The 18,481-nt window shown below is 37.5% G+C and overlaps 3 protein-coding genes across 6 annotated transcripts; 2 read left to right on the plus strand and 1 right to left on the minus strand.

Annotated features, from left to right (window-relative positions):
• Window positions 1-1,388: 1,388 nt before the first annotated feature.
• Window positions 1,389-5,532, minus strand: LOC149004217 (protein DETOXIFICATION 40-like). 3 transcript variants are annotated; one of them, XM_089168837.1, is made up of 7 exons: window positions 4,968-5,526; window positions 4,205-4,836; window positions 4,067-4,123; window positions 3,723-3,961; window positions 2,746-2,864; window positions 2,415-2,501; window positions 1,389-1,822 (listed from the first exon to the last, which is right to left on the minus strand). In XM_089168837.1, exons 1-7 carry the CDS (start codon window positions 5,310-5,312, stop codon window positions 1,757-1,759), a joined length of 1,545 nt encoding a protein of 514 aa, XP_089024963.1. In that variant the 5' UTR covers window positions 5,313-5,526; the 3' UTR covers window positions 1,389-1,756. The 3 variants fall into 3 exon arrangements, with proteins under 3 accessions (XP_089024963.1, XP_089024962.1, XP_089024964.1); XM_089168836.1 differs by having other exon boundaries at window positions 4,067-4,836; XM_089168838.1 differs by lacking the exon at window positions 2,746-2,864 and having other exon boundaries at window positions 4,067-4,836; window positions 4,968-5,532.
• Window positions 5,533-10,484: 4,952 nt separating this feature from the next.
• Window positions 10,485-14,684, plus strand: LOC149004218 (uncharacterized). Its single transcript, XM_089169116.1, has 5 exons — window positions 10,485-10,906; window positions 11,480-12,200; window positions 12,297-12,537; window positions 13,822-13,884; window positions 14,408-14,684. Exons 1-5 carry the CDS (start codon window positions 10,573-10,575, stop codon window positions 14,474-14,476), a joined length of 1,428 nt encoding a protein of 475 aa, XP_089025242.1. The 5' UTR covers window positions 10,485-10,572; the 3' UTR covers window positions 14,477-14,684.
• A 158-nt stretch (window positions 14,685-14,842) lies between these two features.
• LOC149004219 (protein DETOXIFICATION 40-like) lies at window positions 14,843-18,481 on the plus strand. 2 transcript variants are annotated; one of them, XM_089168973.1, is made up of 7 exons: window positions 14,843-15,379; window positions 15,508-16,139; window positions 16,221-16,277; window positions 16,379-16,617; window positions 17,002-17,066; window positions 17,392-17,478; window positions 18,091-18,481. In XM_089168973.1, the coding sequence occupies exons 1-7, from the start codon at window positions 15,038-15,040 to the stop codon at window positions 18,154-18,156; spliced, it is 1,488 nt and encodes a 495-aa protein (XP_089025099.1). In that variant the 5' UTR covers window positions 14,843-15,037; the 3' UTR covers window positions 18,157-18,481. The 2 variants fall into 2 exon arrangements, with proteins under 2 accessions (XP_089025099.1, XP_089025098.1); XM_089168972.1 differs by having other exon boundaries at window positions 14,845-15,379; window positions 17,002-17,120; window positions 18,091-18,478.

Below are 18,481 nucleotides of genomic sequence, written 5' to 3' on the forward strand. Positions count from 1 at the left end.
TTTGAAGGAAAGTAATTCTTGTCAATAGAAAGAAAATTGCTTTCGATAACACATATAGAAAGAAAATTATGACATTTTGAACTAGTGTCTTCAAGCTTGGGCCTACAAGAATTAACAACTACCATCAGGTTAAATATGTTACTGAATATTTTTTCGATTAATGTAATCAATATAGTAGGAAAGTAAAATTATGGTGAATTATCAATCAGTTGAAGAAATTAACTTAAAAGCTGAAATTGGAAATCTGAATTTTTTTTCGAAATGTCTTTAAAACAGTGACAAGCGTAAGTTCTATTTAGCAAATACCTCAAAAAGATGTTAGGGGGTTAACAGTAGCTATAGTTGGTTTTGGTTGGGTTTAATTGGTTGGGAAGAAACCACTTTAGACCAGAGCAGGCATTGTGACCATGCTAATTAACTAATCAGGCTCCATTGGCCAGACATGAACATGATACTTATAATTTAGTCGTGCTTCAATGCTATGCATTAATGCATAGCATTGTGATGCGTACGTTCAAGATCAAAATTTCAACTGAGATTTTGATCCCGACCGTCTATCTCACACAAGTGAGTTTCTACCTTCTTACGAAATGGAAGGTCGAGATTTCAATCTCGACCGTAGAGTTCAGGTGATGCGCATTGATTAAGCAACACCCAAGCAAATGCCATTTAATTAGTCGGCACAATGCCATCGAATCACCTAAGAGCCATCATAACCCAGAATTTGGGATCAAGAAATTATTCGAGGGCTACCATGCATCTTCATCACCTCAAAAGCATTAACTTGACATATAAGCAAATACTCAACGCAAATTGAATTAAGTCCAAGAACATTAACTCTGGTTATTACTCTCCAGCAACTACCTAAGAAGACATTCTCTCTTTGTCTTCTTGGAACATTTATTCCTCCCTACGAGGATATGTATTCACCAGATTCTGACTTAATTATTGGAGGTAGCTTCCCGTCCACTAATAAGGCGGCCCACACTCACTTTTTTTGTTTCTCAGGAACCAAGACTGGTCAAGTAGTGAACTAGTTGGCCCACAGTCAAATTTTGGAGCAACACATACCAACCGGTTTGATTTTGAGCAGGTTTATTTATGGTTCAGTTACTTGTTTCTGTCATTTAGATTGGGCATTAGTCAATTTTAGACTTGAACCAACTAATGCATTAGCTTAGGCATTCACTAGATCCCAAACTATTTAGCAAACCATCAGGTTCACTTTCAATCGGGCCAGCCGGTGTGGGTCATTCTTTTATTTGGAGCTGAGGTTCATTCAAGCCATCTTACACACATCTCAACTAATCCTCAAGAGGATAGCTTTATACATATAAATGAAGCAGAATTTTTTTTATACACATAGGTCTTCACTTTGACTCCAAAAATATTGAAACTCTTGACTTCTTATTATGAAGTATTGGACGAATAATTATTTTTGTTTTAAGTACATATATTCAGAAGACCAGGAGCTATAACAGATAGTGGCACAATAACAGTTGAAATTTGAGGTGCAGAATGGTCCGATCGATCTGATCTAATTACAACCAAATAGCCACTGAGTATTGATTGTTTACACACCCCATCACAAAAGACATTCTTATGCACAAGTCTCCTTCATCGAAAATGATCTAAAAAAGATTGATACCAAACTTTATTGATGCTTAGCAGCTCTATAAGTTGTTTGACATGCTCCCACTTTAACTCCAGCTAACTTTCTCTTAAGGTTTTCTCAAAGTCTTGATCAACTAAATAATTACTTTGGTTGTGTTTCCATCTTCTCATCATCCCATGAGTCCAAGCGTTTTGTAGCTTTCTCCACCTGAAGATTCAGTTCACAAATCACAAATACATAGAATTGAGCTATTCAAGCCTATGAAGAATGTTAGTTGCTTTGACTGTCGGATGTGTTCCTAAGTTTATAAAGTCATTTTGTCCTTGTCCTTCGTTAATTGACCTTTCCAGAAATTAGTTCATACCAAAATTGACATATATGCTTATTTAACCTTATCTTTCAATCCTTTTCATTTTTTTTTTCAAGACAATTTTCTGGATTGAAAATTTGAGGTGCACATATGTATAATCAAATTGTGTGGCAGAACCAGATTTGTCTTATGTATCTAGTAGGTCCGTGTTCAACCGTGTTAAAGCGACAAAATATATCTAGTGATAGTTCAATCATAGGAAATCTATAGAAGAGTTTGTGGTGATAGTTTTTCTTGACAGTCTTATCTTAAGAAATTCAAAGAATTTGAGAATCTTAAATGAATAATAACACACTAGAGAAGTGCAAACGTATTCTAAAATTTTCAAATGCAAAATACAAAAACTTATATGGAAAGATAGTGATTGTATAAAGAGATTATAAATGAATTGAGTATTACAGTTACGATTATTAATGACTTGAGTTTTACCTCTTTGTTCCAATCAGTGCGATATGTAACCCACAATAAAATACATGTCTGCATGGCTGTACCTCCTATCATCCCTGACCATATGCCCTATATAAAATCACAAACAAACATCAATTAATTTTTTTTTATACTTATTAAATGTAGCTACAAAACCCCACACAAACAGATGAAAGCAAAGGATAAATTTGCTTTGATATATGTGTTTTTCCAAGAGAATCCAAATCAGTTTGGACAAGTTATATTAATAAACAATCTATGCCAGCATCACTAACAAATACAGGTAAAAAAAAAAAAAAAAAACAGCATCAATCCTCCTGTAAAATCTCTGTACCTTGACACCCAAATCGAACTTAAAACCCAGAAGAGCACCAAGTGGAATCCCTACCACGTAATAGCATCCAACGTTCACACAAGCCACAAATGTCTGCCATCCACACCCAACAGCCACACCTTCGATATTCACATGAACATGATCAATGCAACAATACCAAGTAGAACATAGAAAGATGTCTTAGTGTCTAACACCTAACACTGCTCATGAGGTGGTGTTCGTGGTAGGTAACATTAGATGATCGCTACTAAGTCTTCATTATATCTAAGTGTCTAAAACATGATTTGGTTCATTTCAAAAAAAAATTGTTTTTAATTTTTTAATTTTTTCACTTTGTTTATATGTACACATGGTTTTTGAGCAGATAAGATTTAATGAAAGTTAGGTAACAACCATAAGGTAGACACCAAAGGTACCAGCATGTATGTTAGTGTCTAGATTGAATCAACCTAATCTGCAATAGGCCAAAGGGTTAGGTTTATCGCATTCAAATCCTTTGCACTTAGGTGCTACACAATCTGCAGCTCGATCTCGACTGAAATTTCGATCTTGACGGTCTATTTCTGAAAATGTAATTTTTTTCTTTGTGAAACGGATAGTCGAGATCGAACGTTCATAGTACAGTACGTGCTGCTCAATTAATGTGAAACACAAGTGTGCAATCCTTCTCATGTGGCCTGAGATCTTTTGTGAACCCCTACAAGAAAAGAAAGTTGGGTGTACCGTACTCCCAGTGGAAAAAATCCAAATCCTCCGTCAACTTTGTTGATTCAGCTTTGGATTCCTTGCAACATTGATCAGATACCTAACAAGATGAGAGACACAATTCTTTTTCTTTCTTGGACAAGATAGATAGAGAATTTGATCGGGATGTGTTCGGTTTAACTTTTTCCTTACATGAGTTAGGTAACAATGACTGCATGCTAGTTGGTGAGCAAGAACACAGAGAGAGAGAGAGAGAGCAAAGCGAGTAGTACCAGAGAGTACAGGTTGAACACCGTTCAGAATGAGGGTGACGGCGAGAAACGGGCAGAGTTCAGAAACGGTGTCGGCAACGGTTTCACCGCTAGTGAAAGCATAGCTGATGACATGACGCAACGCCATCACCACCGCTGCCAGCGTTGTTGCTATCACCAATGGCACCGTCGTCACAATCACAACAGCGAACGCCGCGGACTTTGGGTGCCCTGCTCCAAGCTCATTGCTCACTCTTACACTGCGTCATCACTCACTCAATCAATCACCATGTTATCATTAACCCATCAGATAATAAAGAACAAATGTTTGATTAGTGTGTGAGATTAACCCCTCAAATTACTACCTTGCAGCTGCGTTGAATCCAACAGAAACCATGAACGCCGTACCCCTGATTGTCATGCTGCACATCACAATAAATCCTTTGAGATTATGTGTGGCCCTAGGGAACCTAAGTGAGTGAATTAATGGGGAAGTACCAGACCAGACAGATAGAGCATCCAAAGCAATTTCAGGGTTCTTGAGCAAACCGGCAATCAAAACGAGTATCTGAAAGTACCAACATTCCAAGCAAAGCATCACAGCAGAGGAAGCCGATAGTTTCAAGAATTCAGGCAAACCAGAGAAAGCTCTGAGGGTGAACCCAGTCCATGTATGTTTACACTTAGGGCTCATCACTATATAACAGAACTGACCCACCACAATAATCCACCATGAAAGGCTTAAAACCAAAGAAGCACCAAGGAGACCAAATCCAAGCTTGTAAATGACTACCCAGCTTAGTAAGAGATGAAATACAAATGTGGCTGATGATATGTAAGCACTAGGCGCAACGATGCTCTGTGCTTGCAGGAATTTCTGGATTGGGAAGTTGGCTGCGTATGCGAATATCTGAGGGATCAACCCATACACAAACAATGCAGCAGCAGAAGCAATGGTGGAGGATTCACCCAGCAGGAGTAATATGGGCTTTGAGAATATATAAATCACCATGAGTGGAATCCCAGTTGCCATGAGGAGGATTGTTGACCTCTGCACATAGACTCCGAGCATTTCATACTTGGCCGCTCCATAAGCTTGCCCACATAGTGTCTCAACCGCACTACCCATGCCAAGCTGCCCATAAAGAAACAAGAATTTATCAGTCCTTGGGTAGAGCTCGTCGATCGATCCTTCACTAACTGGTAATTACAGAAATGGAAAATTATATGGGTTGGGTGGGGGTAGTAGAGAGAATTAATATATACCATAAGGCCATAGGTGAAAACTTGGATGCCGGAGTTGCCAAGGGAAGCAGCGGCGTACTCAAGGTTACCGAGGTGGCCGGCGAAGATCTGGGAGGAAATGGACATGAGGTAGCTGATCATGTAGTTCATTACAGCAGGTGCAGCAAGATAGAACACCATCCTGAGTTCAATTAAGGAAGCTAATCGGAGACGTGTGAACTGTGACAATCTTTCATCTGAGAGTGTAACTTCTAGTTCATGGTTGACTTGGTGAGCATCCGATGGTAGTGACTTTCCTTGAAGAAGGAGAGGTTGATGAAGGAGGTTCTCTTCTTCTTGGGATGCTGGTTGTGGTGACGACTCCATGGTTTTTTTGTTTTTTTTCTTCTGTTTTTCTCATTCGAGGTTTCAGGAGCAACGGAGAAACAATTCAAAGAATTATGAGAGATGAGGGGTAGGGGTTTCAAATTGAAATTCAAGGAGAAAAGATTGATTGGCACTCTGAGAACCAATCAGTGGAACCTGCTAGTTGCCAGGAATAACCAATGAAATGGAATATGAAAGGTACATTAAAAAATAAAAATCAACAAACGTAGTATATAGTTTTTTTTTTTTTTTTTTTGGTAGAAACAAACATTTTTTTTTTGTGGAAATTGATTCATTCATTAGAATAAGAAGGGGAACAAAAGCCTGGCTCAAGCGCAAGTACAACTTGAAGCCAAGGGGAGCTCACAGGCCAACAACACCTGGAACCTTAAGAGAGGCCACGCAAGGCCTAAAGAGTTCGCAACTATATTAGTTGAGCGCGGGATAAAGGAAAACAAGACCATGAGGGGCGGAGCAGCAAGAGCCAAAATATCAGCCACCACAGAAGCCGCAGCCAGAGGAACATCAAATCCATCATTAAGAGCTTGAATGGCCACAAGACTGTCCGACTCAATAATGATTCAATGAAAACCAGCATTCAAAGCACTCAGAAGTCCTTCCTTGATTGCATCAAAAAGTGTATTTTGGTACTCCGAAGGCCCTAACTTCACCTTGAGTTCATTTTCCAAATTATAGTAGGGTCTTACCTGGTTTTTTAGGACCTTCCACTTGTATCATTATCGTATTCTTGATCCATCTACCAAGTCCGTCAACATTTCAAATTAGTTCTTCTTCCATAATTATTTGACAAAGTTCCTAACTTAACATCATGTTCGTCTACTTCCATTGGTTCAAAGTCAAATTCAATGGTTTCAATTCGGATGGCCCACAGTTGCTTTCTTCCCACACCCAGGTTTTCAAACCTACAATATGGATTTTCGGACTAGATTTTGTGGGATTTCACACAATAAGGTAATATGTATAGTTAAGAGAATCAAATTTTCTTATTCTCTGGATATGTTGAGTTCATCTCTATAGCAATTTATCAATCTAAGATTATATTGTCTTGTATTTCATTATCTACATTAGTGAATGAATTTCGTATATAATTTAAATTAAAAATACAAGCTATCATGAAACTGTAAATTGAAAATACGAGCTGCCATGAAATTGTAATACATGCATCAAAACTTTTATATTGTTTGTATATCATAGTTGTATTGGTTTGGCTTCAATTTGTGCTTTATATCACGCAATGGATATGGTTAGTAGAATATAACATTACCGAAACTTCATTTTCATTTATTTTGAATGGATGAGAGCCGCCTTCTTTTTAGTTGGTTGTCCTTCCAACACTTCGGCATTGGCCAAATCTTTCATCTCGATGTTTTTTATGTTCTTTTTTCGCTTCATCGGCCTGTCGATGTGGAACTTGTAGTTTTTTTCTTGTGGTTTTGATTTTAGGCTCGTAGGATTTTATCACCCTTTGATGTTTATGAGCCACATGAGTCTCTTAACTCCACTTGTATTGGGCATTGTTGCTCTTGTTTATTGGTGTACATTTAGAGTAAGTAGAGAGTAAGCATAGGGATGGTTTTCAATTTTCCCATCATATTTCTTCAAATTGTTTTGTTGGCTATTACATTGTTGTATAGTTTTTTGAAATATTTTTAAAGGATCTCTTCCTTTATTTGTCTAAGAGTTAGTTGGTCATCAACTACCAATTATGGCTTTGTTCTAATGTGGCTTTACTATATGATACTCTCTTCCTTCCTTTGTCTAAGAGTTTGTTGGTCATCAACTACCAATCATGGCTTCATTCCAAATTAAATGGCTTTACTATATGGTAGTTCAGGTATGTTATGTCAAATACTTCCAAGATAGGGTAAATGTGGCCTTGATTTAAGCCAACTACCTTTTTATTTTTATGGTCTTGAGGAGTAAGTAGCAACACGTGACAGCAGAGAAGATGCATTAATGGAGGATTATCGCCCTAGCAATAAACAAAAACTTGATCTACGTATGCTTCTCCTGGATTACAGCCTAAGCGAAGACTGGAGACTATTTCACAAAGATTGCTGCTTTGGTTCCAACCTTGCCCTTCTCTTGACGTTCTTCCCTTCTGTTCCATATGAATGAAGGTGCAGTGCCAATAATTCCCATCGCACACCAGAAGAGGCAATAAAACGCAGGGGCGTCTTTTGAATTTAGTTTAAGGTTTTATGAACATCATGGTTTGCTGTAAGAGTTTGAAGTTGTGGTCTGTTGAGATGAAGAAGATCATGGTTTTCTGTAAGAGTTTGAAGTTGTGGTCTGTTGAGAAGAATAAGTGCCATAACTAATGGGGTTTCCCGTTATCCCATTGTGATCAGTTTAACCTGCATTCAAAAATGGTTAGTTGTTTCTATATCTTGTTTTATAATAGCTAAAGTCAACCCAACAAACCTTCAAATCGGATCAGATCAATTTGAACAAATTTGATTTGAATTTGACCCAATATTGGGTCGCATCATTCATCCTTACCTTCAGTACCAGGAAGAACCGAATGTCCAGCCCTTGTAACAGGTGTGATTTCCCAGTTTAACACTTTGTGGCGTCCAACCACAAACACTCTATCCGTTTTGTCTTCTCTTTATGTTGTTCAAACAAAAGATGTTCTTATGGCCTCCCCTTGAACTGAAGCTAATCGCAAAAACTTCACTAATCCTTCACCATAGATATATATATCTTGAACCCTAGAGGAAAAAGATTCCTAGAAACTGTATTTGAGTCTTGAGACAAGCAACAACAATCCAAAAAACCCTTGCTCAAGAAGGCGGCAACGACCAAAGAACAGGTTCATCTTCCTTCGCCCAAGGTATCCTAAACCTAGAAGATGAAAGACAACAAACTTGCGCCAGAAAAACAACCAACAACAGTCTGCAGAACCCTCTTTCAAGAAGACAAAGGCAGTCATGAAAAATGGATTGAATTTTGACTTTTATATAATAATATGGAAGTATGATAATATGATTTACCAAAAATAAATGATAGTATGTTATGATATGGTATAATAGTATGATATGATATGATGGTACTAGGGCTCTTTGGCTGGTGCTGCATGGGAGTTGGTACCTCTTGAGTTTTGTGAAAATATGTACATGTCTATTGAAGGAGGATATTTTGGTCAATTAAAATATATATCACAATTATTTAAAGTTTTTCTTTTATATAGTAGTATAGTATAGTATGATTCTTACCAAAAAACATAGAATAGTATGATAGGTGCATCGTATGCATAAAATTTTTATATCACAACTGACCTTATCATCACGGTATGGTAATAATTTTGAAAAGTAATTTATTTTTAACATTATAGAAGAGAACTTCATGTACCTTGTCACTGATGAGGTCACAACTCTTCAATCTAAAAGGAAGTTTGGATTGATTTTTTTACTTTCTTTTCTAACGGGTAATTTCTGATTTGTGATTTTCATGAAATCAATGTGTGAAAATTTTCTTTCACCATTTGATTTTGCAATTTTTTTTATTTTTATTTTTTATGATGTTCTTAAGATTTTCTAAGGGATAATTCTTTGAAATTCTCTTTCTTTATTTGATTGATTGATTATAGATTTTTTTTTTTTAAAATATAAAAGATACCAAGAATTCAATGGAAAAAAATGATGAAGACCTAGCACAAAAAACATGTCATTTAAATAGAAACAAATGATAGAATGATCTTGGAAAAGATTTTGAAAATTCTCTTTCCTCATTTAATTTTGCAACATAATTTTTTTTTGGGGTGATTTATGATTTTAAATTTTCTTAAGATCTCCGAGATAATTCTTTGAAATTCTCTTTCCTTATTTGAATGATTTGATTTTGTACCCTTTTTTTTTTCTTAATATAAAGGATACCAAAAATTCAATGAAAAAAATATGATAAAGATATGATACAAAAAAAATGTAATTTGAATATAAACAAACGAATAGAATGATCAAAGAAAATATTTACCACAAAAGAGGAGTACATGATTTTATAGAGTAATAATAATAATACTGTTAACAATAATAGTATGATAGTCATAAAACAAAATATCAGCCGCACAGGGCGAAATATTGCCGACACAGCTAAGGGGTGACACGACTCCCCCAGCGACATGACATATACCAAATGTCAACTATATATTGCCGAAAAATTGGTGATATATCGCGAAAAATCGATTTTTCGACGATATATTCTCAAATTCACCATATTTAACAGAATTTCATTTGAGTTTTTTACCGATTCTTAATTCAATTTTTGCTAAAGTAACATAAGATAAAATGTGAAGCATAAGTCAACAGAATGTGAATCATGAATCATACTTAATATAACTGTATAATGAATTGTAAACTTTATTACTTCTCACCAATTGTGTGTTTATGTTATCTTTACATGTTTACATTAATTTATATAACTTTTATAAACATTTCAATTTTATCCACATATAGTCTGGCATGTGCCAATCAGAAACTTTAGATTAAGTAATGTTTTAAGCCAAAATAATGATTTTAGTGTGTTTATTGACTTCAAATTAGGCTACACAACAATTCAAACAAAAACAACCCTAAATACCCTACAAATTTTCATCGAGATTAGAAGCGAATTGTGCAAAGGCCTCTAACTCGGCAAATTGAGCTAGTTCCAATTTTAATTTGCCGACTGGTGTTGCCAATGGCTTTGATTTGAGTGATCCACGGGGGAAACCCCCAAAAAAGGGGGGGCCCTGAAAAGGGGGGGGGGGAAACGGGGGAAAAGAAGGACCCGCCCCCAAGGGGGGGGGGGGGGGGGGGGTGTTTGATATTTCGGATCTTGATGATGGTATGATATAATAGTATAATTTATATATTTTTTTAATTCAGTCTTTAACTCCTATTTTGGGGTAAAACAATTAAAATGCGGTTCCAACCCGAACCGACCGTTCTGGTTCTTCGATCGACCTTGCAAGTTGCGAGGCACATTTCTTGTTTTGGCGCGCGCTCTCTTAAGAATACGAAAATTCGAAAATTTTCTCCCAAATTCCACCCTTGATTTCTCCCTCCATCTCTTCCTTCCAAAATTCAAACTAAGTTCTTCCTGTTTCCAGTTCGCGATTCTAAATTCTCATCTCAACGCAGGCAGACGATGGAGGTTCGGCCCGCGTCTCCGGGCATTGATTTCGATTTCGACTAAGTTCTTCCTGTTTCCAGTTCGCGATTCTGAATTTCTCATCTCAATTCTTGGTAGTTGCAGATCGATGGAGGATTTCGAAGCTCCGTCGTTCTCCCTGGGCATTGATTTCGACTTCGATTCAGAGCCCCTAGCTGACCCTAGAGAAGGATCCGTCTGCAAGCAAGCTCCAGATTCTTCAAGCAATGTAACTTTCCAGGTTTACGAAAACGATGACGATTTACAAGTTCAAAACCTCGTTCCTGTCATACAGACCGAAGATTCACCTCCGCTCCTCAAGCGCCTGAAGCGAGGTCCCGCGACTCAGTCGCCTGCGGTCGGCAAGCCACAACCGATGCAGTCGTCACTAGATGTTGATGATGACATAGAAGAGTTCTCATCTCAGGAAGAACTGCATAGAGGTAAGAACGCTTCTTTCCCAACGCCTAAAGCCTTTTTTTTGGTTGAATCATGTTTCTGTAATGACATACTCAGGGCGGTACATTCGACTTTCAAAATTTTCCTCTTGATTGATTTGATTTGACGAGCTATGTCGTTGTGTTGCTATTCTAATCCCACAAACCTCTGCTATGAATTCTAGTTGAGGTTGCGAATTATGGGTTTGAATGTCCAAAGAGGACCATTTAAGAAACGCTTATTTCACAAACCTCTGATATGCTTTCTAATTGAGGGTGCGATTTGTGGGATCTTTTATTAACTTATGAACACTCCCAACCGGTTTGAGTTGAGCTGATCTGATTAACTAGCAATTGTGTCTTTATAAGGTTTGCATCACTTACAGTGCTAGTTGTTTTGAAGATTTGAGATGATGAAAAATGATTTGGTTTCTGTTACACTTTCCCCTAAGATTTAGTTTCAAATCTAGATATCCATACCTTTGTGTAACTGATTTTGATTTTCTCTACTACTAGCTAAATACTCATTGATCTGAACATTTCTTTTTTTTCCTTTTTTCTTTTTTAAAATTTCTTTAGGAGGAACTGTTGGACACTCAGCAGTACAAATCCATTCTGCGAGTAACAGTTCAAAGTCTCAATTGCATTGCCGTAGGGTCTTAACTGCACAATCAATGAACAAGAATAAAGTAAAGAAATCCACAGCATCTTCAAATGTCTCAAATTCTGCAAATTTGGGGGGAGGTGAGGACAAGTTGATGTTTCCTAAGTTGACTATCAGTCCTCTCAGAAGATTCCGATTGCTTGATTCTGACTCAGATGGGCCTTCTGATAGTGAAGACTTATGTCAAGATGCTGGGAAGAACGATACTGTGGCAAACGAAAGGCAATGTAGTCCAGACCAATATGTGGCAGGCAATCCACCAATGAAGACAAACAGAAGGTTGCCAAGTACATTTCAAACTGCTGATTTATGGAAAGATTTTAGCCCAAAGAAGAATCCAAGTATTCCCACCCCAGCTTTGGATGAGTTTTGTGATGAGTACTTCAGGTCAGTGAAGGATACAAATGTAGTACAGAGGGATAAACACATACAAGTCAGTAGCCCCAATTTTCAGAATGAAAATGTTGCACAGTTGGAGGATCTGCCAACTTCTCTTCCTCCTTCATATCGATACTTTTACCATGAGGACACAAGGATCCAGGATTTAGTTCGTAAACGCTTGCCCAACTTCTTCCCTCTTGTGGATACTAATAACAGAGGATACAAGCAGTCTGATGCAGCAGTCATTAATTACATGTAATTATTCTGATAATTTACTTCTAATATTGTCCTATATTGTTTGATGAAAGTTTCATATGTTTTTTCTGACATTTTATACCTTTATAACCTCAGGGGTCAATTTGGTCAGAGAGTCTGTCCACAGCCTAATAGAGCAGGTAACAAGGCTCTTGCAGGAAACACAAAAAGAGGTAAGAAGAACAACACTCCTAATCCTAAAGAGGTCTCACAACCTTCAAATGATTGGGCCAACCCCAAAAGCAATGCCTGCACGCCCAGAAATGCAGGCAAAAGACGAGTTCATGCGCAAGGCCAGTCTGTTGGTCACTGGTATACAGGCCAGGATGGGAGAAGGGTAAGCAATTAAATATCTTGATCGGATGATTTTTTATGATGGCTTTTACTTCTCATATAAGATGGAAGAATTTATTTGATTCATAGCACCATTCTGTTCAAGGTGTTGTTGTGAATCCTTGTTAGTTTAGGAGCAGTTTGGGTTATAGGCGTATAGTAAGTCATTGAAAACTCTGGTCTTCAGGCTTGAAAACTATCTGATTGAAGTAGCCTTCATTTACATTTTTTTTTTCTTTTTTCAGGGTGTGCTGTTCTAATTTGGTATTTGTAAGTACAACTGATATGTTCTGTAAGCTCTTTACTGGAGAGCTAATAGACCTATAATATTATCAACACTCCCTATGTTGGTCCTTAGGCCATCAAAAGTAACAATAATTTCTCAAACCATTGATTTTCATGTGATAAGAAATAGAAATGTTTTTTTGGTTGTATATGAGAATAACGTAACTGCACTTGATTTGTTTCATGAGTATAGCCATCTTCCAACTGATAATGTGTAAGTGCCAATAGGAATAAAGAAAGTAAGATAAGCAAAGCTGAGTTGGAGCAGCCACTGGCACTCCTGATCAGGATTAGCCAATCCATCCTGATTCAGGGTGAAAGTTCATGAAAAAAGAGAGGATGTCCTAGGGATAAGAGACATAGTGTTGAAGAGAAAGTCAATAAAAGATAAACTGTGTATAATCCTAATTATGTTATCATTATCAGATTGCTACTATGTTCTCTACTGGTGGATCTTGATCTCAAAACCATGGCAAAAGGGTGTTAACTGGCATAAAATAAGAGGAAGTTGGATTGTTAAAAGATCTCCTAGGGACAACAGACATAGGGCTTAAGAGAAGGCCAAAAAAGGGTTTCTTGTGTATAATCCTAATTTGTTATCATTATCAGATTGCTAAAATGTTCTCTACTGGTTGATCTTGATCTTAAAACCATGGTAATGGGTGTTTGCTTGCATAGAGTAAGACACAGGTGGATTGTTTGGTTTCATTAGAGGGCTTTATGACTGGAACTTCCCTACTTGGGCAGGTGATCTAGCAATCATGAAGCCCTTCTGAATCACATCGAGTAATGGAAGGATGGTGGAAATTTAAAGTGAAGAGAAATGGGATGAAATGGAATCTCTTCCCTAACTTCATCAACCAAGCCACTCCCTTTCTGCACCCCCCCCCCCTCCACCCCCAAAACAAAAGTCTCTGTTTATTTCAACTTCATTTCCGAAATGCCTTCACATGTCTTCTTTTTGGTGAGTTTATGGATACTGAAATTATCTGTTGATCATCAGGTTTATGTGAACATGAGTGGACAAGAATTGATGGGGCGAGTTGCTTATATGCAGTATAAGAAGGTACTTTGAACACATTATATGCCATTTATCTTAGACATGCCTGAGATATGTTTCACTAGTCCAATGTTTTAGACAGAGTATCCTGCTAGAACTCCCAATTAAAAAAAAAAAAGGTACACTTTTAAGTTTGAATTAAGGTCATGATGTACTGGAGGAGGAATTTTCATTCTTTTCTGCTTAAATGGCAGTGATATTTAAATAGTAAATGGCAAACTACAGTTTTTCAAACTTTTGTGCTCGATTCTGCTTTTACTGCACTGCCAAAGCAGGTTATCAGGGTTCCAAATCACACTTGCTGTTGTTTAGTAAGAGTTATAGAAGAACTTCTCTAACTAATGTTTTAAGAAGTCCATTTTATCACTTGTTTTGCTAGAGTGTTCCTTTAATAAATTGTTTAATGAGGTAACAATGTTAGTAGGTTTAGACAATTCTTCTTTGACTGTAATGGTTAGTGGGACAGAAATTTTATCTTTTCTACTTAGCCAGTACAAACCATTGAAACTCACTCTATTCTTGGTGGCAGGAAAGCGGAAAAGGTGTGAAAAGGTCAAGGAAGAAAGCTACAGAGAAGAAAAGAAAATCCAGAGGATGATTCCTCCAAGATTGTGTAATATAGTGGTGAAATTTCATATAGCAAGTTGAAATAATTGTAATTATTGTGAACATTTCCATAACTGATGAATCATTTACCAATAAGATATGCTCTTCCACTGCTTAGTGTGTGAAATCCTTGGTCAACCTAAATCTATGTATCATTTGATTGTTTGGTAACCGAGATTCTCATTTGAGAGAGATAGAAAGTCACGCAACTTTTGATTGAAATAATTATGTCCCCACCATGATAATCATCTTTCAATGAACAATCATCAACATGGTTTACTGGTCGAGAAAGAAATTTTTGTCGTGGTTAGTAGTAGTAACTACTATGTTTGTTGATTTTTATTTTTAAAGATATCTTTCATATTCCATTTCATTGGTTATCCCTGCTACTCAACTTAGCAGGTTCCACTGATTGGTTCTCAGAGAGCCTATCATTCTCTTCTCCTTGAAGTTCAATTTGAAACCCCAACTCCTCATCTCTCATAATTCTTTGAATTGTTTCTCTGTTGCTCCTGAAACCTGGAATTAGAAAAACAGAATAAAAATAAAAATCATGGATTCATCACCACCACCAGCATCCCAAGAAGAAGAGAACCTCCTTCATCAACCTCTCCTTCAAGAAAAGCCATTGCCATCAGATGCTCACCAAGTCAGCCATGAACTAGAAGCTATACTCTCAGATGAAAGATTGTCATGGTTCAAATGTCTCCGATTAGCTTCCTTAATTGAACTCAGGATGATGTTCTATCTTGCTGCACCTGCTATAATTAACTCCATAATCAACTACCTCATGTCCATTTCCTCCCAGATCTTCGCCGGCCACCTCGGTAACCTTGAGTATGCAGCTGCTTCCCTCGGCAACACAGGCATTCAAGTTTTCACCTTTGGCCTTATGGTATATATTAATGCTCTCTACTACCCCCATCCATATTTCATTTCTGTAATTACCATTACCAGTTAGTGAATTGAAGGATCAATGAGCTCTACCCAAGGACTGATAAATTGTTGTTTCTTTATGGGCAGCTTGGCATGGGTAGTGCGGTTGAGACACTATGTGGGCAAGCTTATGGAGCAGCCAAGTATGAAATGCTGGGAGTCTATATGCAGAGGTCAACAATCCTCCTCATGGCAACTGGGATTCCACTTGTGGTGGTTTATATATTCTCAAAGCCCATATTACTCCTACTGGGTGAATCCTCCACCATTGCTTCTGCTGCTGCATTGTTTGTGTATGGGTTGATCCCTCAGATATTCGCATACGCAGCCACCTTCCCAATCCAGAAATTCTTGCAAGCACAGAGCATCGTTGCTCCTAGTGCTTACATAGCATCAGCCACATTTGCATTTCATCTCTTATTAAGCTGGGTAGTCATTTTCAAGCTTGGTTTTGGTCTCCTTGGTGCCTCTTTGGTGTTAAGTTTTTCATGGTGGATTACTGTGGTGGGTCAGTTCTGTTATATAGTGATGAGCCCTAGGTGTAAACATACATGGAATGGGTTCACCCTCAGAGCTTTCTCTGGTTTGCCTGAGTTCTTGAAACTATCGGCTTCCTCTGCAGTGATGCTTTGCTTGGAATCTTGGTACTTTCAGATACTGGTTTTGATTGCCGGTTTGCTCAACAACCCTGAAATTGCTTTGGATGCTCTATCTGTCTGGTCTGGTACTTCCCCATTAATTTACTCAGTTAGGTTCCTAAGGGCCATACATAATCTCACAGGATTTATTGTGATGTGCAGCATGACAATCAGTGGTTGCGCGTTTATGGTTTCTGTTGGATTCAACGCAGCTGCAAGGTAGTAATTTGATGGGTTAATCTCACACACTAATCAAACATTTGTTCTTTATTATCTGATGGGTTAATGATAACATGGTGATTGAGTGAGTGATGACGCAGCGTAAGAGTGAGCAATGAGCTTGGAGCAGGGCACCCAAAGTCGGCGGCGTTCGCTGTTGTGATTGTGACGACGGTGTCGTTGGTGATAGCAGCAGCCCTGGCAGTGGTGGTGATGGCGTTGCGTCATGTCATCAGCTATGCTTTCACTAGCGGTGAGACCGTTGCCGACGCTGTTTCTGAACTTTGCCCACTTCTTGCCATCACTCTTATTCTCAACGGTGTTCAACCTGTACTCTCTGGTACTACTGCTTTGCTCTGCTCTCTCTCTTTTCATGCTCACCAACTTGCATGCAGTCGTTCCACGATACTGTTGCCTAACTCATGTATGGAAAAAGTTAAACAGAACACATCGGAATTCTCTATCTATCTTGTCCAAGAAAGAAAAGGAATTCTGTCTCTGATTTTGTTAGGTACTTGATTAGTGTTCTAAGGGCTCCAGAGCTGATTCAACAAAGTTCAACGAGGATTGATTTTTTCCACTTGAAAGTACATTACACCTAACTTTCTCCTCTTACAGACCTTTAAGACCTGTACAATAAAGTTGACCCCATTAGACATATAACCCATCTTTGTAATTTCTACTTGGTATTGTTGCACTGATGATGTTCATGTGAATATGGAAGGTGTGGCTGTTGGGTGCGGATGGCAGACATTTGTGGCTTGTGTCAACGTTGGATGTTATTACGTGGTAGGGATTCCACTTGGTGCTCTTCTGGGTTTTAAGTTCGATTTGGGTGTCAAGGTACAGAGATTCCCAGGAGGATTGATGCTGTTTTGGTTTTTTTTCTTCTTTCTTTTACCTGTATTTGTCAGTGATGGTGGCATGCATAGATTGTTTATTAATATAACTTGCCCAAACTGAATTTGGATTCTCTTGGAAACACACTTCAAAGCAAATTTATCCTTTGCTTTCATCTGTTTCTATGTGCTGGATGTTGGAGGATTCAAGGGGTTTTGTAGCTACATTTAATAAGCATAAAAAATAATTGATGTTTGTTTGTGATTTTATGTAGGGCATATGGTCAGGGATGATAGGAGGAACAGCCTTGCAGACATGTATTTTATTGTGGGTTACATATCGCACTGATTGGAACAAAGAGGTAACTCAAATCATTAATTTTATTAACTGTAATAGTCAATTCATTTATAATCTCTTTATACAATCACTATCTTTCCATATAGTTTTTGTATTTTGCATTTGAAAATTTCAGAATATGTTTGCACTTCTATAGAGAGTTGTATTATTCATTTAAATTCTTGAATTCTTCAAATTTCTTGGAATAAAACTGCTGAGGAAAACTATCATTTCAAACTCTTTTATAGGTTTCTAGGATTGAACCATATTGCACATATCTCAATATACAACTAGATATATTTTGTCGCTTTAACACTGTTGAACACAGACCTAGCTACTAGATAAGACAAGACAAATCTGTTTCTGCCACACAATTTGATTCTACATATGTGCACCTCAAATTTTCAATCCAGAAAATTGTCTTAAAAAACAAAATGAAAAGGATTGAAAGACAAGGTTGAACATGCATGTCAATTTTGATATGTACTAACTGCTGGAAATATCAATTAAAGAAAGAAAAAGGACAAAATGAATTGATAAACTCTAGAACACATCTGATGGTCAAAGCAACTAACATTCTTTATGGGCTTGAATAGCTCAATTCTATGTATTTGTGATTTGTAAACTGAATCTTCAGGTGGAGAAAGCTACAAAACGCTTGGACTCATGGGATGATGAGAAGGTGGAAACACAACCAAAGTAATTATTTAGTTGATCAAGACTTTGAGAAAACCTTAAGAGAAATTTAGCTGGAGTTAAAGTGGGAGCATGTCAAAGAACTTATAGAGCTGCTAAGCATCAATAAAGTTTGGTATCAATCTTTTTTAGATCATTTTCGATGAAGGAGACTTGTGCATTGAATGCCATCTTTATAAGAGCTTTAAAATAAGAATGTTTTTGCAGTGGGGTTTAAGATATTAACATGGATTGGCTATTTGGTTGTATTAGATCGGATCGCACCATTCTGCCCCCTCAATTTTCAGTTGTTATCCTGTCATTATCTGTTATTGTTCCTAGTCTTATGAATA

Source organism: Hakea prostrata, chromosome 9 (genome assembly GCF_041222555.1).
Source record: "Hakea prostrata isolate BN-2017 chromosome 9, UWA_Hpros_2, whole genome shotgun sequence".
Lineage (NCBI taxonomy): Eukaryota > Viridiplantae > Streptophyta > Magnoliopsida > Proteales > Proteaceae > Hakea > Hakea prostrata.

What these genes read in the sequence shown, in the direction of transcription:
- LOC149004217 (XM_089168836.1), bottom strand. Translation starts at nt 5,312, where the DNA reads ATGGAGTCGTCACCACAACCAGCATCCCAAGAAGAAGAGAACCTCCTT. An exon ending in GGATTCAACGCAGCTGCAAG is followed by an intron (nt 3,962 to 4,066) that starts GTAGTAATTTGA and finishes GTGATGACGCAG; the next exon opens with TGTAAGAGTGAGCAATGAGC. An exon ending in TGTTCAACCTGTACTCTCTG is followed by an intron (nt 2,865 to 3,722) that starts GTACTACTCGCT and finishes TGAATATCGAAG; the next exon opens with GTGTGGCTGTTGGGTGTGGA.
- LOC149004219 (XM_089168972.1), top strand. Translation starts at nt 15,038, where the DNA reads ATGGATTCATCACCACCACCAGCATCCCAAGAAGAAGAGAACCTCCTT. An exon ending in GGATTCAACGCAGCTGCAAG is followed by an intron (nt 16,278 to 16,378) that starts GTAGTAATTTGA and finishes GTGATGACGCAG; the next exon opens with CGTAAGAGTGAGCAATGAGC. An exon ending in TGTTCAACCTGTACTCTCTG is followed by an intron (nt 16,618 to 17,001) that starts GTACTACTGCTT and finishes TGAATATGGAAG; the next exon opens with GTGTGGCTGTTGGGTGCGGA.
- LOC149004218 (XM_089169116.1), top strand. Translation starts at nt 10,573, where the DNA reads ATGGAGGATTTCGAAGCTCCGTCGTTCTCCCTGGGCATTGATTTCGAC. An exon ending in TCAGGAAGAACTGCATAGAG is followed by an intron (nt 10,907 to 11,479) that starts GTAAGAACGCTT and finishes AAATTTCTTTAG; the next exon opens with GAGGAACTGTTGGACACTCA. An exon ending in GCAGCAGTCATTAATTACAT is followed by an intron (nt 12,201 to 12,296) that starts GTAATTATTCTG and finishes TTATAACCTCAG; the next exon opens with GGGTCAATTTGGTCAGAGAG.